The sequence below is a fragment of the Neoarius graeffei genome, chromosome 2 (assembly GCF_027579695.1).
Source record: "Neoarius graeffei isolate fNeoGra1 chromosome 2, fNeoGra1.pri, whole genome shotgun sequence".
NCBI lineage: Eukaryota > Metazoa > Chordata > Actinopteri > Siluriformes > Ariidae > Neoarius > Neoarius graeffei.
Genome location: NC_083570.1, coordinates 57,719,172 through 57,744,461, shown reverse-complemented (window position 1 = coordinate 57,744,461; position 25,290 = coordinate 57,719,172). Strand labels below are relative to the sequence as shown.

General features: G+C 39.4%; 1 protein-coding gene across 1 annotated transcript in view; it reads right to left on the bottom strand.

Moving 5' to 3' along the window:
• Positions 1-758: 758 nt before the first annotated feature.
• The window catches only part of muc2.1 (mucin 2.1), a 50,274-nt gene continuing 25,742 nt past the window's right edge, over positions 759-25,290 (bottom strand). The window contains exons 29-50 of the mRNA XM_060914552.1: positions 23,888-25,215; positions 22,748-23,647; positions 22,304-22,504; positions 19,611-22,060; positions 19,297-19,421; positions 18,536-18,710; positions 18,109-18,356; positions 17,751-17,934; positions 17,230-17,431; positions 16,715-16,890; positions 16,435-16,504; positions 16,009-16,106; positions 14,728-14,759; positions 7,559-7,739; positions 7,173-7,277; positions 7,031-7,071; positions 6,784-6,906; positions 5,748-5,846; positions 3,880-4,008; positions 3,005-3,044; positions 2,745-2,868; positions 759-1,173 (exon numbers count right to left, since the gene is read on the bottom strand). Coding sequence (XP_060770535.1) covers positions 987-1,173; positions 2,745-2,868; positions 3,005-3,044; positions 3,880-4,008; positions 5,748-5,846; positions 6,784-6,906; positions 7,031-7,071; positions 7,173-7,277; positions 7,559-7,739; positions 14,728-14,759; positions 16,009-16,106; positions 16,435-16,504; positions 16,715-16,890; positions 17,230-17,431; positions 17,751-17,934; positions 18,109-18,356; positions 18,536-18,710; positions 19,297-19,421; positions 19,611-22,060; positions 22,304-22,504; positions 22,748-23,647; positions 23,888-25,215 — 7,218 coding nt within the window. The 3' untranslated portion in view covers positions 759-986. The remainder of the gene's footprint in view (positions 1,174-2,744; positions 2,869-3,004; positions 3,045-3,879; positions 4,009-5,747; positions 5,847-6,783; positions 6,907-7,030; positions 7,072-7,172; positions 7,278-7,558; positions 7,740-14,727; positions 14,760-16,008; positions 16,107-16,434; positions 16,505-16,714; positions 16,891-17,229; positions 17,432-17,750; positions 17,935-18,108; positions 18,357-18,535; positions 18,711-19,296; positions 19,422-19,610; positions 22,061-22,303; positions 22,505-22,747; positions 23,648-23,887; positions 25,216-25,290) is intronic.

Below are 25,290 nucleotides of genomic sequence, written 5' to 3'. Positions count from 1 at the left end.
GGTCGGGAGTGATTTGTTACAGAACGGTACCAGCAAGAGTGAAAGGGAAAGTGTACAAGAGTAGTAAGACCAGTGATGTTGTATGGTTTGGAGACAAAAAGACAGTAGGCTGAACTGAAAGTAGCAGAGTTGAAGATGTTGAGATTTTCAATGGGAGTGACAAAGTTGGACAGGATGAGAAATGAGTATATTAGAGGGACAGGACATGTGGGACAGTTTGGAGACAAAGTGAGAGAGGCAAGATTGAGATGATTTGGACATGTACAGAGGAGAGATCCAGGGTATATTGGGAAAAGAATGCCAGAGATGGCGTTGCCTGGTAGAAGGAAAAGAGGAAGACCATAGATAAGATTTATGGATGTGGTGAAGGAAGACATGAGGACAATTGGTGTGACAGAAAAAGATACGGAGCATAGGAGGAGGTGAGGGACATTATCCGCGGTGGCAACCCCTAATGGGAATGGCCGAAAGAAGAAGAAGATTATTACTGTAGTACACCTGACACCTACATATGTGATAAAGATATTTTCACATATCATTGGTGGATGAATGCTTTAATCTCTGTAATATTGTACTTAATATTTGCTAGTTATCACAAAGGAAACAGTCGAATTTTAAAGTGAACCCATCTCACTCATATTACCATATTGTTTACTTGATGTCTGCTTGGTGCACGGTGAATTACAACAGAGAATCAGACAATAACTGTTTTGGATGCTATTTCTTCATATTAAATAGTCTTACAGATCACAAGCGAGCAAAAACAAACCAAAGACTTTTAATATTGCACTTTATTTAAACAGTTACATATATTTGAATTGAAAAGCAAAGCGGTGCTTTAAAAGACACATTTGAAAGTAAGCATGATAAAGCACTTGAAATATTTTCTAAATATCTGAGAGAAAAATGCAGACATCCTTAAGGGAGTCTGATGCTGCACTGCATCATAGGAGTATCTCCTATAATTTTTTCTTCTGCTGCTGCTCCTACTCCTCTTGCTGCTGCTGCTGCTGGCCTCCTTCAAGACATTTAGTCTGGTCACAGCTGCATGCCTCCACATTCATGTAGCGGTAGGGTACTATATCTCCATTCAGGCATTCCAGATCCACTGTGCGCCAACTAGTGCGGCTCGCTTTGCAACAGCTACAAGTTGAAGAACTCACGTCAGTGTACCTGTAACAGACAGACAGACAGACAGGTATGAAATACCGCAGCATGATTGAATGATCAAATCCGATTGGTCAGAAGGTGTATATTATTGTTGTATAACTGCATGGCTTGGACAGTAACCCCATCTGTAACAGAGGTAATATTAGGTTTAATTTAATATGTTATTGTTTCTACAGCAACAACTCATATACAGGAACTTGTATGGAACTTGTATTATTGATGTGGTGAAGTGTTTTTGTTAGGAGTCACAGGTCTGAGCACTTTGTAGCTGCCATAGTGCTTTGTAAAGTTTCCCAGTATGGGAATGTCTTAATTATAGAGGAGTTTGTGCTTTATGGTTTCTTAGTAAAATGACAAGCTGCATTTTTTTTTGTCCCATTAACTTCAACATAGGGGCAAAGGAGATGCTGGTCAGAGACTGACTGTTTATAACTGCTATAATTCAAGTGCTAACAGGAACCAAGTTGTCTCATGGACGTTCCACAATATTAAATGTAACTATCAACTGTCAAAAAGCACAACATGGTGTTCAATAATTAAGTAAAAAATTGTAGTCATTGGCAAATCACTGTAGTATAAGTGGAATAACACACTTCAGATGCACTGTTTTAGAAAAACGTTACACTCTTGGGTAGTAATGGAACATCACCTCAAGGTGTATTATTCTCCTCTAGCATGCTCCTTTGTTTGTAATTCCTCATAGAGTACCAGTCAAAAGTTTGGACACCCCTACTCATGCATAGGTTTTTTCGTATTTTGACTATTTACTACATTGAAGAACAATACTGAATACGTCAAAACTATGAAAGATGGAACATTTATATGGAATTATATGTTAAACAAAAAAAGAGTTCAAAAAAACAAGATATGTTTCATATTTGAGATTTTTCAAAGTAGTCACCATTTACCATGATGCTTTGCACACGACTGGCATTATCTATCTACATCACTATCGGGGGAAGCCATAGCCTAAAGGTTAGAGAAGCGACTTTGGGACCAACAGATTGCTGGTTCGATTCCCTGGACCAACAGGAATGGCTGAAATACCCTTGAGCAAGACACCTAAACCCCAACTGCTCCCCAGGTGCTGCAACACAGCTTCATCCCCAGATGGGTTAAATGCAGAGAAAGAATTTCACTGTGCTCTAATGTACATATGACAAATGAAGGCTTAAATAAAAAAAGTCTTCACCAGCTTCATGATGTAGTCACCTAGAATGCTTTGCAATTAACAGGTGCCTCATCAAAAGTTAATTAGTGCAAATTCTTGCCTTCTTAATGTGTTTGAGATCAACCAGTAAATAGTAAATAATAAAAATACAGTAAATAGCCCTGTTCCACAACTGTAGTAATCCATTTTATGTCAAGAACCGCTCAACTAAGTAAAGAGAAATGACATCCATCATTACTTTAAGACATGAAGTGTCTTTTAATTAATAAACAAAGACATTTTTTAATTATAAGTTGTGTCCAAACGTTTGACTGGTACTGTATATAGATACATTAAAATTTCATGTGTACTGTATGCGTGCGTGCGCGCGCGCGCGTGTGTGTGTGTGTGTGTGTATACTCACATGCTGTAGCTGTTACAGTGTCCTTGACATTGTGTTTGCACCACGGTGTTCTTTGACCAGCAGTTGTTGTGACTGATTGAAGCAAAAGTGGTCTCTACTTTACATCCTGTGTTCGTCTCCACACCTACCGTACACACACACAGACACACACGATACCATAATTTTCTTGAACCACTGTAGCTGTTGAATAACTGGGTATTGTCTGTTTCCAAAATACACATTAATATTAATTAGATCCATTATTGTATAGTGCTACTCACAGACTGGGCAGCAGCCATCAGCAGTAACTTGCATGGTACCCTGCAGATAAAGATCACACCAGAACATTTATGCTGTTGTATGGTTGTAGCCCAATAATCAGTCCTTCTACAAAAACATACTTAACTTTCCTTTTTTTCAAATTTATACTATAAATCCCAACAATGACCGGACTGACAACTGTTTCTACAATAAAATTCCTTATTATTACTATCCCAGATGGGAACCAGTAAAGAATAAATGTTTTTGCATTTTTGAAGTTATGTACTTATGGAAAAACAGGATAGATTCTAGAGGGCAGAATTTATGAGAAACATTAAACAGTCGTTCTTGGGATTAATCCCCCCACCCATATTATATATATATATATATATATATATATATATATATATATATATATATCCCTGTGATGACCTGGCGACTTGTCCAGGGTGTACCCCGCCTTTCGCCCGTAGTCAGCTGGGATAGGCTCCAGCTTGCCTGCGACCCTGTAGAAGGATAAAGCGGCTAGAGATAATGAGATGAGATGAGATATATATCCCTGTGATGACCTGGCGACTTGTCCAGGGTGTACCCCGCCTTTCGCCCGTAGTCAGCTGGGATAGGCTCCAGCTTGCCTGCGACCCTGTAGAAGGATAAAGCGGCTAGAGATAATGAGATGAGATGATATATATATATATATATATATATATATATATATATATATATATATATTCTACATTGCCATTTTTGTCTTATGTGTTTAATTTAATCAAGGATGCAATTTAAGCATGCATGTCAAATCTCTTAAAGTTAGTCGTGTGTGTGTGTGTGTGTGTGTGTGTGTGTGTGTGTGTGTGTGTGCGCGCGTGCGCGTGTGTGTGTGTGTGTTTCTTACAGGCTGGCAATTTGTGATGTTGAATGGTGGGCACTGGATCTGATAGTTGGTAGTAATATATTCTCCATTAATCAGTGTGCAGATGAACTTCTTACAGGCATCATTTGGCGGAATCCATACTTTTCCATTCTGCACATAGACCAGTATGCATAAAATCTCACAGAATACTTCAGAACAACAACAACAACAACAACAAAAACTTAGAATTCACATTTGTGTGAATTTTAGAGTACTGCTTTTCCAGCTTTATTTTTGTAACTAATAGCTAAAACATGTCTGTGAAGATTCTCAATCATCCAGGTCATAGTAAACTGTGGGTGGTAGAAATGACTCGCCGTTCACACCCAGCCTCCAGTGACCCACACCAACATGATGTCTCAATGACACCTTAGATGAGCTGGTCATCAGAATTCTGATTCTGATCCAGGAGAGGATAAATATCTGATACTCCCTATTAGTCAGACAGAACTGAGGAAGCCTTTCGGACGAGAGGTGAAACGTTTTCAAGAATCTTCAAGCAAGTCCAGTTGCCCTTTTCTACCATCCACAGTTTAATAGCTAAAACAGTTTTAAAAATACAGCAAAATATCTTTATTTTTGTCCCATTAGAAATCATTATAAAATATTGTAGTTGTTTAATGAATGGTTCAAGCTATAACTTGTACACTTGTACTTACACTTTCCCAGTGTTTGCATATTATTTAATATTAAATAGACACAAGTGTTTTACTGGGAAATATGCCACTCGTATTTTTCATTTGAACTACAACTGTGACATATTAATCTAATATACCATGCACTGAGAGGCTCTGGTTGAAATTACAACTTCTCTAAGGTGACTGGCATTGTACTATTTTGTGAGGGGCGCAGCAGTACGATGCCAGTCACCGAAGAGAATTACTGGTGCCTCTCAGTGCAGTGTATATTTGATTTATATTCCTCATCAAAAAATTCAAAAATAAAAGTGTTAAGATTGAATCTTGGCATAAACTCACTGGAGGCATCCATGTTTGTTGTTTACATTGGAGCAACCTTTGAACTGCGCATGTGCAGTGTACCATGCTATCGCCTGCCTCGCTAGGCATGATCACGATACGTAGATACACACGATACACACATACAGAAATGCTTGCGGAGCCACAGCTGTGATTTGAGTCGGCTGTATAGCTTGAAATCGCAACATCAGTTCATGGTATATCCAGGATATACCATAACTGACTCACACCATCTTTTTTATACATTTTTGAGTCATGAGATATATTGCTTAATCAATGGTGGAGCTATTTTATGCCACATGAGCCATCCTTGGCCAATCCCAGCACAGGAATTTTTTGATGAGGGATATAATTTCCAATGTCTTCACTCGTGAGGAAATCGATGATTTGTTTTGATAAATGTGGGTACTTTTTGTTTGTGAATGCGTCTATATAATAAAAAGAAAATCACACATTAGCTTGAAAATATGAAGTTTGTCTTCTCATGTTGAAAAATTCGTATTTTTCATACGAAATACATCGCGGATCTGAGTGTTATATTTCCTGATATTTCACTCCAATGACATCACTCCCAGTGTTTTCCTGCTGACTAGACATGCATTGTCAAAGTGGAGAACCAGTTCAAAATTCAAATTCTTTTGATTAACTTGCGTATTTTTTTTGTGTGGATGTGTCTATATAATATAAAGAACATCACTCAGTGGCACGAAGATATGAAGTTTATCTTCTCATGCTGAAAAAGATATTACTCGTTTCGCTTTGCTCACTTGTGATATATACATTCACCACTTGAAGATAAACTTCGTATCTTCACAAAACTGTGTAATATCCTATATTTCCTATGGCTCAACCTCAATGTTCTCTGATCGTTACCTCCAATGTGTGTACTGTGCTGTTGTAGTTCACAATACATTTGTTCTGTATGCATTTGCCACAGCATTCAGCAGTGTATGATTCCACATACTTATATCCCTGAAAGAGAGAGAGAGAGAGAGATATTCATGAGATTGTATCAGTTCCACTGTTTGAGCACTGTTCTTATTCACTTATATTTATTTTTTTCTGCACAAATTGGGAAACTGCATAATAGCAAACAAAACAATTGAATGCAAATGACCAAATCAGTTGTCACTATTCTATTTTTCATCACAGCATAAAAACATCTGTTTGCTCGCTAGAAAAAGCATTTCCTTTTAATGAAGAAGGTACTGAACTCATGTAAAATACAGATCAGTTGATACGTTACTACATACGAAACATTATTAATTAATAGAATCATTATGCGTCTAACAGAAATAGTACAATATTAGACTTGCCAAATGTATTGCCATAACAGAAACGAGAAATTAACCCATATACTAAATACAATGCGCTGGAATGCACACACATTTGAGCGAAGCCCATTAAACTGTATGAAAAGACAACATGGTGTTGAGTTTTACAGTGTTTTAGCCAGATGATTTTTTTTCCAATTGTGCTGCTCTTTGCACTGATGGTCATGGTAATACCAATAATTTAGAATACTGTGACTTATTTTTGCATATGATCATGAAAATATGGGCCATACTGGATGGGATGGAATACAACAGTTACTCATTTATTCATTCTGCAGCTGCTTTTACACAGAGTGGCAGTCAATCAAGGCATGATACAATCCTAGCAGTGTTAAGGCATTTGACCAAGGACCATTCAGTGGTTTGCTAGAAGGCTTACGATTGAAACTCACAACCTTATGATCATTATCTTTGAGTCTCAATGTATATTCATACTCCTTTCATTTCAGACCCAAAACAGACATTGTTCTGTAGCGAACTGAAGCTATAATATGTAGACAAGCAGTTTATCAATAAAGTAACACATTTGTTCAAATTGTTATGTGGACTGTGGGAGAAAGTTAACCAAAACTCACTGTTTCACACTTCTCATCGCAATCCACAGGTGTACAATCGATCTTAAACAGTTTCGTTTCTGGATTCTTATCCCAGGTACACCGACAGTTCTGGCAGTCAACCACAGGGACTGTAGTACCAGGCTGGAATAGAGAGTTTAATATGGAATTATTCATAGAGGACATGGTTGTTATAACTACAAAATATGCAACACATAGTGTAGCTTCTATGTGACATTTTAGCAAATCTGCAATCTTTCTCAGTTACCTTATACTCCAGTCCTTTATGGACACAGACTTCCTTTGCCTCTGCAAGAACAAACCATGTCATTGTAAACAAATATTTGAAAACATTTATATTATGATGAGAGATGCAAAATAATATTCCTATTTGTCATTAGTGTTAATACCGCAGGTTAACTCAGGGCAGCATTTGTCTTCAGGCACTTTGAGTGAAGGAGTGTAGCCGATTGGACACTGGTCATTTACACTGGGACATGTGCTGCTATCACATCCTGAAATGAGTGCAAGAAAGTCAAGAAAGTGGAGTCATGTAAAACACAAATTTACACCAAACCATGTTGCTGGTTTCAGTGAATGCCAGCAGTAGAATTCAACAGAACAAGAAGTCGTTATCTTTACATTATGAATCATGAATCATACAGACAAACACTACATAATGAATTTTATTCTCCAAAACCATTTCACATTTCTGTATTTGGTAGAATGAATGTACAACAGAAGAATCACAAGCAAAGACTAGGCAACTAAAAAATGAATAATGATGTTATCTTACGGCAGGTAAGCTCAGTGCAACAGGCATCCGATGAATCTGTCACATTGACCACAGTATATCCTGGCTCATTGCAAATGACTACTTTGTTGCTGTTTGAACACACTCTTTCTTTGCACACGACGGATACAGATGTTTCATCACAGACACAGTCCTGGCAACCCTGCTGGAACGTTTCTCCAAACTGCCATTTAAAATCAAAGACAATATTATGGCATTATTTGTTTTACAGGTCCTACATCTTACATGTCCATATCTTCTTGCATATCTTCTTGCAGTCATCTGCTCATCCAGGCAGAATTGCCCACAATCTGTGTGTGTGTGTGTGTGTGTGTGTGTGTGTGTGTGTGTGTGTGTGTGTGTGTGTGTGTGTGGTGCCACGGGATTTTTGCTCTGTTTACAGAATGCATAGAAACAGCGTTGAAAAGCGCATGATATTTTGCACCATTTTCGCTGGCTGATCCAGTAACTATCAACGAATAATCACCTCAATAGCAGCCCTATGGGATACATTTACCATTTTGAACATCATCCACAACTGTGTTGGACTGAGGCTGGTTCTAGAGGAATTGAGACAGGGACTTGTTTTAAATGACTATTGTGTAGTTACTGTCCTGAACCGGAAATGAGTCAACACTCGACAGTGTCCATTCATTGTACATGTATTGGCTGATTGTGAGTCCTGGGCTCCATGTTTTCAACACTGCATGTTAAGAGGTTAGAAAGAATAAAAACACATTTTATGACTGACTATCTTGTATCAACAACAGTTCTAGCTTTCTTGGTAACATTTTGTCCAGGTTAAAGTTGGTGCCATGTTTGAAATAGAGTATCAGCAACTAATATTCTGACATAATTGGCACTGTGCTAAAAATGAATTTGGCATATATATATATATATATATATATATATATATATATATATATATATATATATATATATATATATATATATATATATATATATATATATATATATATGCACAAACAGTGTCAGTCAAAACTTTGGACACACCTTCTAATTTAATTTTTTTCTTTATATTTATTAATTAAAAGACACTTCATGTCTTAAAGTAATGATGGATGTCGTTTCTCTTTACTTAGTTGAGCAGTTCTTGACATAATATGGATTACTACAGTTGTGGAATAGGGCTATTTACTGTATTTTTATTATTTACTATTTACTGTTTGATCTCAAACATGTTAAGAAGACAAGAAATTGCATTAATTAACTTTTGATGAGGCACCTGTTAATTGAAAAGCATTCCAGGTGACTACCTCATGAAGCTGGTTAAGATAATAGAAAATGCCAATAGTGTGTAAAGCGTCATCAAGATAAACGCTGGCTACTTTGAAGGATCTAAAATATGAAACATATTTTGTTTTTTTTATCACTTTTTGTAGAAAATGGTCAAAATACAGAAAAACCTATGAATGAGTGGGGGTATCTAAACTTGTGACTGGTACTGTCTGTCTGTCTGTCTGTCTATCCCCTCATTCATTAGGATGCAGTGCTGCAGCACAGCAACCTATGGGCTCCCCTAGGGGAGCCCATAGGTTGCAGTGCAAAGCACTGCAACTATTGTTCTTCTACGTATTTCTTCTTCTTCTTCTTCTTCTTCTTATTCCTACGCAAATTTTGATTTCGAATAACTCAATAACCGTACGTCGCACACAGACAAACAATATATCAAAACGTGCGGCTCGATCGGACTCGCTATGCTATTACTTTTCTCTATAGATTGCGATTTTTTCGCGACGTAGTCGCGAAAAAATCGCCCAAAAAAACCCCATTCATTTCTATGGAATTAATTGAAAAAAAAGCACTTTTTCAACGTTTTTCAAACATCCGCTGCTCTGGCATGCTTTCACCTAGAGACGTGATTCAACCTCTAAAACGTAGGAAAACTTCTCCTCTGTGGATCTGGCATTAAACTTTTCTGCTAGGTTCTACACTTTCGGATCAGTCCCGGCTCAACCGCCATGTGGTTTCTGGGAGAAAATCCGGCTTTTGAATGGGTGTCTATTGCGTTACACACCAGTGAAGGTCATTATCTTAGAGTGTAGACAGTTTGAAAAAAAAGGTCAAACTTTCTCGCTTAAACTCTGTTTTCAGCCACAAATTTCACTCTACAGACATGATTTTCTCAAAAGTAGTAGGAAAACTTGTCCTGATTCACACAATGTGTCTACCTAAACGATAGGATTTACGGTTTTTGAATGACAAGCCTCAAAGTGAGGAGAGCACAGGTGAGCGGCCTCATTGACTCCCAGTATAAACGTTGCTGAAAAGTCACTCGTTTTTAACTCCCTGTAGCGTCCTCATTTTTAACAATACAAACAAAAAAATACATCATTTTATTCAGGAGACCCTTCTAGCGCTCACTGTGAAAGAATTTTGTGAATAGCTGCTTCCGTTGTCGAGTTATTTGTCATTGTTCGAGGCCTGTCCCTTAGCAAAATTCAGCAGACACCTGACAAACTCTTGTGTGTGTTTTTTAACCTGCTCAGGCCCTTTACCATGCCGACTGGCTTCAGTAAGCGAGCACAGAGGGGAGGGGCCGGCTGTCTCAAGCACACACATAAATCATGGCATTGTAGCTTCATAGCAGGTCACACAACCGTACGTCGCACACAGACAAACAATATATCAAAACGTGCGGCTTGATTGGACTCGCTATGCTATTACTTTTCTCTACAGAATACGATTTTTTCGCGACGTAGTCGCGAAAAAATCGTCTCAAAAAACCCCATTCATTTCGATGGAATTAATTGAAAAAAAAGCACTTTTTCAACGTTTTTCAAACATCCGCTGCTCTGGCATGCTTTCACCTAGAGACATGATTCAAACTCTAAAACGTAGGAAAACTTCTCCTCTGTGGATCTGGCATTCAACTTTTCTGCTAGGTTCTACACTTTCGGATCAGTCCCGGGTCAAACGCCATGTGGTTTCTGGGAGAAAATCCGGCTTTTGAATGGGTGTCTATTGCGTTACACACCAGTGGACCTCGTTAAGGTCAGAGTGGAGAGAGGTTCAAAAAAAAGGTCAAACTTTCTCGCTTAAACTCTGTTTTCAGCCACAAATTTCACTCTACAGACATGATTTTCTCAAAAGTAGTAGGAAAACTTGTCCTGATTCACACAATGTGTCTACCTAAACGATAGGATTTACGGTTTTTGAATGACAAGCCTCAAAGTGAGGAGAGCACAGGTGAGCGGCCTCATTGACTCCCAGTATAAACGTTGCTGAAAAGTCACTCGTTTTTAACTCCCTGTAGCGTCCTCATTTTTAACAATACAAACAAAAAAATACATCATTTTATTCAGGAGACCCTTCTAGCGCTCACTGTGAAAGAATTTTGTGAATAGCTGCTTCCGTTGTCGAGTTATTTGTCATTGTTCGAGGCCTGGTCCTTCATGAAAAAAACAGTAGAAAACTCCAGCCCTTGTGTGTCAGCCTCACCTTAGCCGCCCACTTTATTAGGAACACTTCTGTTCGTACATACAAACTACAAACACTCTTCTTAGAGTTTAGAGTTTATTTTATTTTTAAAAGGGACAGTGCACAAATTAAACATTATCCTTGTGTTAAGGACAGATGTCTGTCCCAGGTTATAGCAGTACATGCTAATTTCCGCCTGTAGTCACTTTGGTCATACTCTTGAATAGGTCTTCTTCATGATGGCTGCTGTCTCGAGCACACACACGATCATTGCATTGAAACATCATTGCGGGTCACACGTTCACGGCCAGCGAACATGCGTGAGCGAATTGCTTCGCGCACTGCATCCTCTCACAATTTCCCCCGGGGAATTGTCCAGTCTAGTTATTATTCCTACGCAAATTTCGATTTCGAATAACTCAATAACCGTACGTCGCACACAGACAAACAATATATCAAAACGTGCGGCTTGATCGGACTCGCTATGTAATTACTTTTCTCTACAGAATACGATTTTTTCGCGACGTAGTTGCGAAAAAATCGTCGAAACCCCCCCCATTCATTTCTATGGAATTAATTGAAAAAAAAGCACTTTTTCAACGTTTTTCAAACGTCCGCTGCTCTGGCATACTTTCACCTAGAGACGTGATTCAAACTCTAAAACGTAGGAAAACTTCTCCTCTGTGGATCTGGTATTCAACTTTTCTGCTAGGTTCTACACTTTCGGATCAGTCCCGGCTCAAATGCCATGTGGGTTCCGGGAGAAAATCCTGCTTTTGAATGGGTGTCTATTGCGTTACACACCAGTGAAGCTCGTTAACTTAGAGTGTAGACAGCTTGAAAAAAAAGCTCAAACTTTCTCGCTTAAACTGTGGTTTCAGCCACAAATTTCACTCTACAGACATGATTTTCTCAAAAGTAGTAGTAAAACTTGTCCTGATTCACACAATGTGTCTACCTAAACGATAGGATTTACAGTTTTTGAATGACAAGCCTCAAACTGAGGACAGGGCAGCCGAGAGGCCTCATTGACACCCATTATAAACGTGACAGAAAAGTCACTCATTTTTAACTCGCTCTAGTGTCCTCATTTTTAAGACTACAGACAAAAAATTACATCAGTTTATTCACGAGACCCTTCTAGCACTCACTGTGAAAGAATTTTGTGAATAGCTGCTTTCGTTGTCGAGTTATTTGTCATTGTTCGAGGCCTGCTCCTTAGTAAAAAAACAGCAGAAAACTCAAGACTATAAATGTGACAGAAAAGTCACTCATTTTTAACTCGCTCTAGTGTCCTCATTTTTAAGACTACAGACAAAAAATTACATCAGTTTATTCAGGAGACCCTTCTAGTGCTCACTGTGAAAGAATTTTGTGAATAGCTGCTTTCGTTGTCAAGTTATTTGTCATTGTTCGAGGCCTGCTCCTTAGTAAAAAACAGCAGAAAACTCAAGACCTTGTGTGTCTTAGCTCATTGACACCCATTATAAATGTGACAGAAAAGTCACTCATTTTTAACTCGCTCTAGTGTCCTCATTTTTAAGACTACAGACAAAAAATTACATCGGTTTATTCAGGAGACCCTTCTAGCACTCACTGTGAAAGAATTTTGTGAATAGCTGCTTTTGTTGTCGAGTTATTTGTCGTTGTTCGAGGCCTGCTCCTTAGCAAAAAACAGCAGACACCTGACAAAATCTTGTGTGTGTGTGTCTTAACTCTCCTGTTCAGGCCCGTCGCCATGCCGACTGGGGCCAGTAAGGGAGCAGGGGTGGGGGGGGGCTGCTGTCTCAAGCACACACACAAATCATGGCATTGTAGCTTCACAATGCAGGTCACACAATGCAGGTCACACCGCTTCATAGCAGGTCACACATTCACGGCCAGCGAACATGCGTGACCGGATTGCTTCACGCACTGCATCCTCTCACAATTTCCCCCGGGGAATTGTCCAGTCTAGTTATTATTATTCCTACGCAAATTTCGATTTTGAATAACTCAATAACCGTACGTCGCACACAGACAAACAATATATCAAAACGTGCGGCTCGATTGGACTCGCTATGCTATTACTTTTCTCTATAGAATACGATTTTTTACGAAAAAATCGCCCAAAAAAACCCCCATTCATTTCTATGGAATTAATTGAAAAAAAAAAGCACTTTTTCTAACATCCGCTGCTCTGGCATGCTTTCACCTAGAGACGTGATTCAAACTCTAAAACGTAGGAAAACTTCTCCTCTGTGGATCTGGCATTCAACTTTTCTGCTAGGTTCTACACTTTCGGATCAGTCCTGGCTCAAACGCCATGTGGGTTCCGGGAGAAAATCCGGCTTTTGAATGGGTGTCTATTGCATTACACACCAGTGGAGCTCGTTTACTTAGAGTGTAGAGAGCTTGAAAAAAAAGCTCAAACTTTCTCGCTTAAACTGTGGTTTCAGCCACAAATTTCACTCTACAGACATAAATTTCTCAAAAGTAGTAGTAAAACTTGTCCTGATTCACACAATGTGTCTACCTAAACGATAGGATTTACAGTTTTTGAATGAGAAGCCTCAAACTGAGGAGAGTGCAGCCGAGAGGCCTCATTGACACCCATTATAAACGTGACAGAAAAGTCACTCATTTTTAACTCGCTCTAGTGTCCTCAATTTTAACACTACAGACAAAAAATTACATCAGTTTATTCAGGAAACCCTTCTAGCGCTCACTGTGAAAGAATTTTGTGAATAGCTGCTTTCGTTTTTGAGTTATTCGTCGTTGTTCGAGGCCTGTTCCTGAGCAAAATACAGCAGAAAACTCACAAGTCCTTGTGTGTCTTGGCTCTCCTGCTCAGGCCCATCGCCATGCCGACTGGGGCCAGTGAGCGAGCAGAGGAGGGGGGCTGCTGTCTCAAGCACACACATAAATCATGCTCAAAATTTCAAACTTAAACTGTGTTTTCAGCCACAAATTTCACACTACAGACATAATTTTCTCAAAAGTAGTAGTCACACTTGTCCTGATTCACACAATGTGTTTACCTAAACGATAGGATTTACAGTTTTTGAATGAGAAGCCTCAAACTGAGGAGAGTGCAGCCGAGAGGCCTCATTGACACCCATTATAAACGTCATAGAAAAGTCACTCATTTTTAACTCGTTCTAGTGTCCTCATTTTTAACACTACAGACAAAAAATTACATCAGTGTATTCAGGAGACCCTTCTAGCGCTCACTGTGAAAGAATTTTGTGAATAGCTGTTTTCGTTGTCAAGTTATTTGTCGTTGTTCGAGGCCTGCGCCTGAGCAAAAAACAGCAGACACCTGACAAAATCTTGTGTCTTAACGCTCCTGCTCAGGCCCGTCACCATGCCGACTGGGGCCAGTGAGGGAGCAGAGAGAGGGGGGGGCTGCTGTCTCAAACACACACATAAATCATGGCATTGTAGCTTCATAGCAGGTCACACATTCACGGCCAGCAAACATGCGTGACCGAATTGCTTCGCACACTGCATCCTCTCACAATTTCCCCCGGGGAATTGTCCGGTCTAGTTCTAATAGTTATTGTCTTCATGACTCGCTGGACTAACAAGGAGAACACACTTTGCTGATAGACTACAAAAGTACCAATCGGCCAGTTGATGTTGACATGACAGGTATGATGATATGTAAAATCAATAAAAATGCATGGTAAAGTATCAGTGAATGTTATCGAATAATTTTTACAACCTAAGCAAGAAGGACCTGAACTTACATTTCGTCCTTGACCAGAGGGGTCCAAGCATCCTGCAAAGACAGAGACAAATCAAACATTTTGGCAAATATTACTATACTGTATTATTATTATTATTATTATTATTATTATTTAATTTTTTAACATGGTGGACAAATAATCTTTGCTTGTGCACCAATTATGCAAGTTGAGCATGGCACAACTTCACAGTTGTTTTAAAAACTCACTACAGACTGCACACAAATTTTTACAGTCCAAATGGTAGAAGTGTGACATTTGTTTTGTCCTTGAAAGGGACATTTCTGGAGCATGTTGTGTCTGGAAAGTAGTAGTGCAGTATGTTGGTTATCCAGTGGAAATAATTATTTCAGTTAAAGAAATATAGCAATGATTCGTTTAAAAAGTTTATCAAGTTCAATAAAAATTAAAAATTGATTATTAAATGCCACCACATAATACCAAGATGTTTTGGAAGGTTGTACCAAGCCCTTCCTCAGTGAAACCCATAAAATGCATCAGCTGAACTTGAAACGACAACTCAAATTTTATCTGGTGGTCAAATGAGACCAAAATCTAAATATTTGATCATGAACATCATCTGAATGAAAAATGGACGCAGCTGTTTTATGTCGGGGTTTTTTTCATGGCTGGTAGTCCAGTGGCTTCTGTAAACAATTATGGTAATTATGCTGAGTATCATGATATTTCAGCCCTTAAACCTTGTAGCCTCTGCCAGGAAGTTTAAATTTGGCTGTAAATGGATTTTCTCACAATATAATTAACCCTACTTTAACCTGTGCTCTGGAAAAGGGCATCTCATCTCATCTCATTATCTCGAGCCGCTTTATCCTTCTACAGGGTCGCAGGCAAGCTCGAGCCTATCCCAGCTGATTACGGGCGAAAGGCGGGGTACACCCTGGACAAGTCGCCAGGTCATCACAGGGCTGACACATAGACACAGACAACCATTCACACTCACATTCACACCTACGGTCAATTTAGAGTCACCAGTTAACCTAACCTGCATGTCTTTGGACTGTGGGGGAAACCGGAGCACCCGGAGGAAACCCACGCGGACACGGGGAGAACATGCAAACTCCACACAGAAAGGCCCTCGCCGGCCACGGGGCTCGAACCCAGGACCTTCTTGCTGTGAGGCGACAGCGCTAACCACTACACCACCGTGCCGGGAAAAGGGCATCCACATGTAATTTTATGTTGTCATGAAAATTATCTGTCTTTATAGAGATGACTGTACACTTATCTCATTCAATCAGGTTATAGAGACAGGCAAACACTTACCACACTTGTCAACACACACTGCTGACTCCTTACTGAAGAGCTTTGTGCCCTCGGGACAGAAACAACCCTCAGTAGTGATCTTCTGTTGGTCTCCAGGGCTTATAATAAAAATAATAAAACAACTTAACCTTTAGAAAAATCATCCTCATCTGATTACATCTGAATAATGGTCTTTCTTGACATTAGAAATAAAAATGCAGTCTTTAACTTTTTGCACTGAATTTACATATCAGTCACCTTTATCACTAGTCCTTATCATTTTTACCTAAATCAAAAAACCTGCATTACTGAAGTCATACACAACCACTTCAGATAAGATTAGACAGATTATATACAGTATGTATATTGGTTAGTATAGTGTGCTAAAACACACACACTATTATGTAGTGATTATTAATGAGAGATTAATTAGATATAAATGCACACTTGTCTTTGCAGGTTGGTTGGTCAACAGGTCCACAGGCTTGGAACACTTTGTCTGCTGGACAGTTGGTTGCTGGGGAATTGAGATACAACATATAGTGTTGTTATGGACAAACTGTTCAAACGACGCTGAGGGCATCAACACATTATCATTACACACTTAATCCAAAAATTATGCTTGTTATTGCTTCACATGCTTTTTGTTTTCTGTTACTATGTTCTCATGACATTGGGATGATGCAAGTTCATAAAATGGCCTGCTGCATATGGTCACTTGGCTTACGGCATAGATCAGTGTGGTTCCTCCAGTTTATGCAGACCCCAAGGTGTGAGCAAGCGAGTGCATAGGTCTGAAGACTGGTGCAGACCACATCTTGGTTGCTCATATGACAACTGTCAAACTGGCAGCCAGTGACATAGTTTTCAGGGGAGAGGAGGGGATGACACTCCTTAAACAAACTGGAAAAAAAGGTGAGCAAGATTTGTAAAAAGTTGCATATGCTATGGGAAAGACTGAAGTTTTGGTGCTCACATGGTGCTTGTTATAAGGATGCAAAATGAGCAGTATAATACAGTATATCAGTTGATAATCTGCCCACATTAGTCCAGTTCCAGGTATCAGACTCTTGTGGCAAGTTGCAAACAGGTATCAATGCAAACAAAATATCTAAAAAATGATGACTTTTTGTTTACTCTGCACCTTTTAAATGAATTTAACGATATTAGTTTACAAAGAAAAAATTCTGTCCATTTTTGAAAGTGAAACTTAGCAAAGTAGATCATGTATGTCAAACTCACTCGCTTTTCAGAAGCTCACACACTTTGTTGTTTGGACAAGAGGGTTTTGTGGGTGCAGCTGTTTCTGGATGGACTGGTGGTGATTTGCAAGTGGATTCACTCTTGTCTTTAGCTTGCCAATAGTCTGCCATTACTGCACAGTCATCTACAAGTCTCCCATCTGGTAGCATGCAGTCATCAGCCTGGTTGTTGTTGCAGGTACCTGAGAGAATTAAAAGTACAAGACTTGGACAATTTAATTATGCATATGTTATGCAATTATTTAATACATTGAAATGAAGTTTAACACTAAAATAAAATAATCACGATGAGCTCTTGATGCCAGGCTTAATGTCTGTAAATAAATAAGTATATATTTCTTGATATAGTTTTAATTTAGTTGAATTTATTTGAATCCTTTATTAATCCCTCATGGTCATACAGTGTTCCACTTAATTTCACTGCACACTATGACTGTGGACTCAACAAATTTAAGAGAATTGTTGTTTTATTGTAAAATAGTTGCATTTTTATTTCCATACCACAGTGTCCTTGAGTGTTGTTCCCAAAATGTTGGAATGGCAAGTTGACACTGAAACCAGTGATTCCAAACATCACAACAACGTTCAACCTTGGAATCATCAGGATCAAGTTCAAACCTGAGCTCACCACAGTCAGATCTTTTTGCTCAAAAGGTAATTTCAAAGAAGAACCCGCCATTAAAGCCTGTATTGATAAAAGTAAGATAAATTAACCACAATTAAACAGTTACTGGCTTAGATTAACCAGTTCAATTCCAGATATGACTATATTTTCATGAGTATTAATTTCCCTGTTAAGAATTTTTGACTATAAGAAAATCAATCATGTTTGTGTAGATGTTCTTCTGCTAAATCTCACCTCCAGTTTGGTAGCTCCTATAAGGTTGTTGTTTTTCAGCGTGATCTCTAATTTATTGTACTCCACAATAATAGCCCTCGGGCAGGACACAGGCTCTCGAGGGTCACAATAGACATTATCAATATAAATTTTCAAGTTATATTTAGGATTGATTTCCTCCACTAATACATATGTGCATTCTCCTTGATAACTATAGAACAGTCCATCAAATGTTCTATAGTGAGGATCACCCCAGCCTTCACAAAAGCCTGAAATGGAGAAAATATTTTATTGTTTGGATTTCCTACATGCATTGGCCTTATTTAGTCAACAGTCACATAATGATCTAAATTTGGGAGCAAAGTGTATGAATCAATTCTAAATATTTCATTAATATGAGTATTATACTTTTGTTTGGACTTTAGATGGGAGCATGCCTTTCACTCACAGTCACAAGCGTGTTGTTTACAGCAGGAATTCTCATCATACACTTCCACAGGCTTTTGGCGATTTAAACAAGTGATGGTTTGAAGAGGTGGACATGGGTATGGGATGATCTCTATAGTATAGTTTTCAATGCACCTGGCCATTGTGCAGTTACAGATCTCAAATGTCTCATTTTTCTATCAGCAGAAAAATTAGCACATTTTAATACTGGTCTATGCATCATCATACAATATAATAGCTTACAATGGCATGTACATATTCACAAAATATTATAAATGTAATTGCCATTCTCAGTTGGGTGAATGTTTAATTTTAATTTAGCAAAAAAAATGATGTTTTCAAGTTCTATCATCCAGACCTTTGAAAGATCTAAGGATCTCAAAATATATTCACACAGTTGCTGTAATTTATGTTTTTCTGAGTTGTTTTACAATTGTTTTACTGGATTTTCCCCCCAGTGCTATTACATTTAGCTGAAGATACAAAGAATTTAGTTGAAGATACATTTACCCATTAATGAAATGTCAGGAAAGCTTATCAGACTTCCCAAATTTAGGGTCTGAGGGTAAAAATTGTACTTGCCATTTTAATCTTACCTCTAAATATAATTAAAAACATGCTGTCAAATACAGCCAAATGGGCTTAGTTATGTAATTAAAAACATTCAAGGAAAAAAAACTGTGAGAAGTATCCCGTCAGTGTGAGTTGAAAAGGCCTGATTCTGCACTGTATTATTTATGTGTGCCACTGTGTGATACTTACATGTACTCCCCATGGTGGACAACCCGGGCATGGAGCTGTTGTGTTCTGTATTACACAACTTTGAGAACAGATCATGGTCAAACATGTACCCAAGCCAATTTCTTTATCTTTAAGTATCGTTTCACCTATAAGAATGAAAAGTAAGGGAGAAAAATGTTAATGTGACACAATAATGTGTTATGTAAGGCTCAATTAAAAAAGTGATTTAAATGGATTTTGAAAAAATTAAACACAAATATTGCTTTACACTATAAACTACATTGTATTACTTTATAAGGTAATGAACTGTATTAAACATAGAATAAATTTCTAACCTGGCTCATAAGATGTTCCATTTATTATGCAGACACATGGAGTTGGTTGAACAGATGTAGAGGTTGTGGGAATAGTATGTGTAGTTCGAGGGGTAGATGTGGTCTCAGTTTGAGTTGTTGTACTGATTTCCCCTGTTGTAGTTGATACAGGTGTTGTTGTTGCTGTTGTTGTTGTCACTGGAGTAGTTGTTGCTTTAGTTGTTGTTCCAGGGGTAGATGTGGTCTCAGTTTGAGATGTACTAATTTCCCCTGTTGTAGTTGATACAGGTGATGTTGGTGCTGTCGTTGTTGTTGTCATTGGAGTAGTTGTTGCTTTAGTTGTTGTTCCAGGGGTAGATGTGGTCTCAGTTTGAGTTGTTGTGCTGACTTCCCCTCTTGTAGTTGATCCAGGTGTTGTTGCTGTCGTTGTTGTTGTCACTGGAGTAGTTGTTGCTTTAGTTGTTGTTCCAGGGGTAGATGTGGTCTCAGTTTGAGTTGTTGTACTGATTTCCCCTGTTGTAGTTGATACAGGTGATGTTGTTGCTGTTGTTGTTGTTGGATTAGTTGTTAGCTGGGTAGTTGTTCCATTAGGTGATTTTTGAGGTGCCACTGTTGTAGTATATTTGGTAGTTGGCCCTGTTTTAAGTGAACCAGGTGTTTCTTCTGTTGTCTTCGTAGGTGTTGGTGATTTAGTTGTTGTTCCAAGGGTAGAAGTGGTCTCATTTTGAGTTGTTGTACTGACCTTCCCTGTTGTAGTTGATACAGGTGTTGTTGTTGTCGTCACTGGAGTAGTTGTTGCTTTAGTTGTTGTTCCAGGGGTAGATGTGGTCTCAGTTTGAGTTGTTGTACTGACTTCCCCTGATGTAGTTGATCCAGGTGTTGTTGTTGTCGTCACTGGAGTAGTTGTTGCTTTAGTTGTTGTTCCAGGGGTAGATGTGGTCTCAGTTTGAGTTGTTGTACTGACTTCCCCTGATGTAGTTGATCCAGGTGTTGTTGTTGTCGTCACTGGAGTAGTTGTTGCTTTAGTTGTTGTTCCAGGGGTAGTTGTGGTCTCAGTTTGAGTTGTTGTACTGATTTCCACAGTTGTCGTTGATATAGGTGTTGTTGTTGTTGTTGTTGTTGTCATCGTCACTGGAGTAGTTGTTGCTTTAGTTGTTGTTCCAGGGGTAGATGTGGTCTCAGTTTGAGTTGTTGTACTGATTTCCACAGTTGTCGTTGATACAGGTGTTGTTGTTGTTGTCACTGGAGTAGTTGTTGCTTTAGTTGTTGTTCCAGGGGTAGATGTGGTCTCAGTTTGAGTTGTTGTACTGATTTGCCCTGTTGTAGTTGATAAAGGTGTTGTTGTAGTCGTCACTGGAGTAGTTGTTGCTTTAGTTGTTGTTCCAGGGGTAGATGTGGTCTCAGTTTGAGTTGTTGTACTGACTTCCCCTGATGTAGTTGATCCAGGTGTTGTTGTTGTTGTTGTTATTGTTGTTGTCGTCGTCACTGGAGTAGTTGTTGCTTTAGTTGTTGTTCCAGGGGTAGATGTGGTCTCAGTTTGAGTTGTTGTACTGATTTGCCCTGTTGTAGTTGATAAAGGTGTTGTTGTTGTCGTCACTGGAGTAGTTGTTGCTTTAGTTGTTGTTCCAGGGGTAGATGTGGTCTCAGTTTGAGTTGTTGTACTGACTTCCCCTGATGTAGTTGATCCAGGTGTTGTTGTTGTCGTCAATGGAGTAGTTGTTGCTTTAGTTGTTGTTCCAGGGGTAGATGTGGTCTCAGTTTGAGTTGTTGTACTGACTTCCCCTGATGTAGTTGATCCAGGTGTTGTTGTTGTCGTCACTGGAGTAGTTGTTGCTTTAGTTGTTGTTCCAGGGGTAGTTGTGGTCTCAGTTTGAGTTGTTGTACTGATTTCCACAGTTGTCGTTGATATAGGTGTTGTTGTTGTTGTTGTCATCGTCACTGGAGTAGTTGTTGCTTTAGTTGTTGTTCCAGGGGTAGATGTGGTCTCAGTTTGAGTTGTTGTACTGATTTCCACAGTTGTCGTTGATACAGGTGTTGTTGTTGTTGTCACTGGAGTAGTTGTTGCTTTAGTTGTTGTTCCAGGGGTAGATGTGGTCTCAGTTTGAGTTGTTGTACTGATTTGCCCTGTTGTAGTTGATAAAGGTGTTGTTGTAGTCGTCACTGGAGTAGTTGTTGCTTTAGTTGTTGTTCCAGGGGTAGATGTGGTCTCAGTTTGAGTTGTTGTACTGACTTCCCCTGATGTAGTTGATCCAGGTGTTGTTGTTGTTGTTGTTATTGTTGTTGTCGTCGTCACTGGAGTAGTTGTTGCTTTAGTTGTTGTTCCAGGGGTAGATGTGGTCTCAGTTTGAGTTGTTGTACTAATTTCCACAGTTGTCGTTGATACAGGTGTTGTTGTTGTTGTTGTTGTTGTCACTGGAGTAGTTGTTGCTTTAGTTGTTGTTCCAGGGGTAGATGTGGTCTCAGTTTGAGTTGTTGTACTGATTTGCCCTGTTGTAGTTGATAAAGGTGTTGTTGTTGTCGTCACTGGAGTAGTTGTTGCTTTAGTTGTTGTTCCAGGGGTAGATGTGGTCTCAGTTTGAGTTGTTGTACTGACTTCCCCTGATGTAGTTGATCCAGGTGTTGTTGTTGTCGTCACTGGAGTAGTTGTTGCTTTAGTTGTTGTTCCAGGGGTAGATGTGGTCTCAGTTTGAGTTGTTGTACTGACTTCCCCTGATGTAGTTGATCCAGGTGTTGTTGTTGTCGTCACTGGAGTAGTTGTTGCTTTAGTTGTTGTTCCAGGGGTAGATGTGGTCTCAGTTTGAGTTGTTGTACTGATTTCCACAGTTGTCGTTGATACAGGTGTTGTTGTTGTTGTCACTGGAGTAGTTGTTGCTTTAGTTGTTGTTCCAGGGGTAGATGTGGTCTCAGTTTGAGTTGTTGTACTGATTTGCCCTGTTGTAGTTGATAAAGGTGTTGTTGTAGTCGTCACTGGAGTAGTTGTTGCTTTAGTTGTTGTTCCAGGGGTAGATGTGGTCTCAGTTTGAGTTGTTGTACTGACTTCCCCTGACATAGTTGATCCAGGTGTTGTTGTCGTCGTCACTGGAGTAGTTGTTGCTTTAGTTGTTGTTCCAGGGGTAGATGTGGTCTCATATTGAGTTGTTGTACTGACTTCCCCTGATGTAGTTGATCCAGGTGTTGTTGTTGTCGTCGTCGTCACTGGAGTAGTTGTTGCTTTAGTTGTTGTTCCAGGGGTAGATGTGGTCTCAGTTTGAGTTGTTGTACTAATTTCCACAGTTGTCGTTGATACAGGTGTTGTTGTTGTTGTTGTTGTTGTCACTGGAGTAGTTGTTGCTTTAGTTGTTGTTCCAGGGGTAGATGTGGTCTCAGTTTGAGTTGTTGTACTGACTTCCCCTGATGTAGTTGATCCAGGTGTTGTTGTTGTTGTTGTCGTCATCACTGGAGTAGTTGTTGCTTTAGTTGTTGTTCCAGGGGTAGATGTGGTCTCAGTTTGAGTTGTTGTACTAATTTCCACAGTTGTCGTTGATACAGGTGTTGTTGTTGTCACTGGAGTAGTTGTTGCTTTAGTTGTTGTTCCAGGGGTAGATGTGGTCTCAGTTTGAGTTGTTGTACTGATTTGCCCTGTTGTAGTTGATAAAGGTGTTGTTGTTGTCGTCACTGGAGTAGTTGTTGCTTTAGTTGTTGTTCCAGGGGTAGATGTGGTCTCAGTTTGAGTTGTTGTACTGACTTCCCCTGATGTAGTTGATCCAGGTGTTGTTGTTGTCGTCACTGGAGTAGTTGTTGCTTTAGTTGTTGTTCCAGGGGTAGATGTGGTCTCAGTTTGAGTTGTTGTACTGACTTCCCCTGATGTAGTTGATCCAGGTGTTGTTGTTGTCGTCACTGGAGTAGTTGTTGCTTTAGTTGTTGTTCCAGGGGTAGTTGTGGTCTCAGTTTGAGTTGTTGTACTGATTTCCACAGTTGTCGTTGATATAGGCGTTTTTGTTGTTGTTGTTGTCATCGTCACTGGAGTAGTTGTTGCTTTAGTTGTTGTTCCAGGGGTAGATGTGGTCTCAGTTTGAGTTGTACTGATTTCCACAGTTGTCGTTGATACAGGTGTTGTTGTTGTTGTCACTGGAGTAGTTGTTGCTTTAGTTGTTGTTCCAGGGGTAGATGTGGTCTCAGTTTGAGTTGTTGTACTGATTTGCCCTGTTGTAGTTGATAAAGGTGTTGTTGTAGTCGTCACTGGAGTAGTTGTTGCTTTAGTTGTTGTTCCAGGGGTAGATGTGGTCTCAGTTTGAGTTGTTGTACTGACTTCCCCTGATGTAGTTGATCCAGGTGTTGTTGTTGTTGTTGTTGTTGTCGTCGTCACTGGAGTAGTTGTTGCTTTAGTTGTTGTTCCAGGGGTAGATGTGGTCTCAGTTTGAGTTGTTGTACTAATTTCCACAGTTGTCGTTGATACAGGTGTTGTTGTTGTTGTTGTCACTGGAGTAGTTGTTGCTTTAGTTGTTGTTCCAGGGGTAGATGTGGTCTCAGTTTGAGTTGTTGTACTGATTTGCCCTGTTGTAGTTGATAAAGGTGTTGTTGTTGTCGTCACTGGAGTAGTTGTTGCTTTAGTTGTTGTTCCAGGGGTAGATGTGGTCTCAGTTTGAGTTGTTGTACTGACTTCCCCTGATGTAGTTGATCCAGGTGTTGTTGTTGTCGTCACTGGAGTAGTTGTTGCTTTAGTTGTTGTTCCAGGGGTAGATGTGGTCTCAGTTTGAGTTGTTGTACTGACTTCCCCTGATGTAGTTGATCCAGGTGTTGTTGTTGTCGTCACTGGAGTAGTTGTTGCTTTAGTTGTTGTTCCAGGGGTAGTTGTGGTCTCAGTTTGAGTTGTTGTACTGATTTCCACAGTTGTCGTTGATATAGGTGTTGTTGTTGTTGTTGTTGTTGTTGTCGTCGTCACTGGAGTAGTTGTTGCTTTAGTTGTTGTTCCAGGGGTAGATGTGGTCTCAGTTTGAGTTGTTGTACTGATTTCCACAGTTGTCGTTGATACAGGTGTTGTTGTTGTTGTTGTTGTTGTTGTTGTCACTGGAGTAGTTGTTGCTTTAGTTGTTGTTCCAGGGGTAGATGTGGTCTCAGTTTGAGTTGTTGTACTGATTTGCCCTGTTGTAGTTGATCCAGGTGTTGTTGTTGCTGTTGTTGTTGTCACTGGAGTAGTTGTTGCTTTAGTTGTTGTTCCAGGGGTAGATGTGGTCTCAGTTTGAGTTGTTGTACTCAATTCCCCTGTTGTCGTTGATAAAGGTGTTGTTGTTGCTGTTGTTGTTTCATTTCGACATTCACAACACCATACTTGAATTTCATAATTAAAACATTTGTATGGGCGTTCTGTCTGTTTACTCTTTTCACACACTAAACCAAATGAAACATTGCACTGCACAACCTGACCTGTTTCTTGTACAAACTGTTCAAATGTCATATGAGGATCTTTCACAGATCTGCAATTGATGGCTTCTGGACGTTCGCATATCTCACTTCCATTATTTTTTATATTTTCATAGGTTTCTAAATCATCTCCTCCTTTCATTGGGTCAGAGACATTGAACCATTTAGACCATTTACATTCAGCGATGCATGATGTAGTTGTAGGAGGTTCAGTCGTCGATGTTGGCTCAGTTTGAGTTGTTTTACTGACTTCCTCTGTTGTAGTTGATACAGGTGTTGTTGTTGCTGTTGTTGTTGTTGT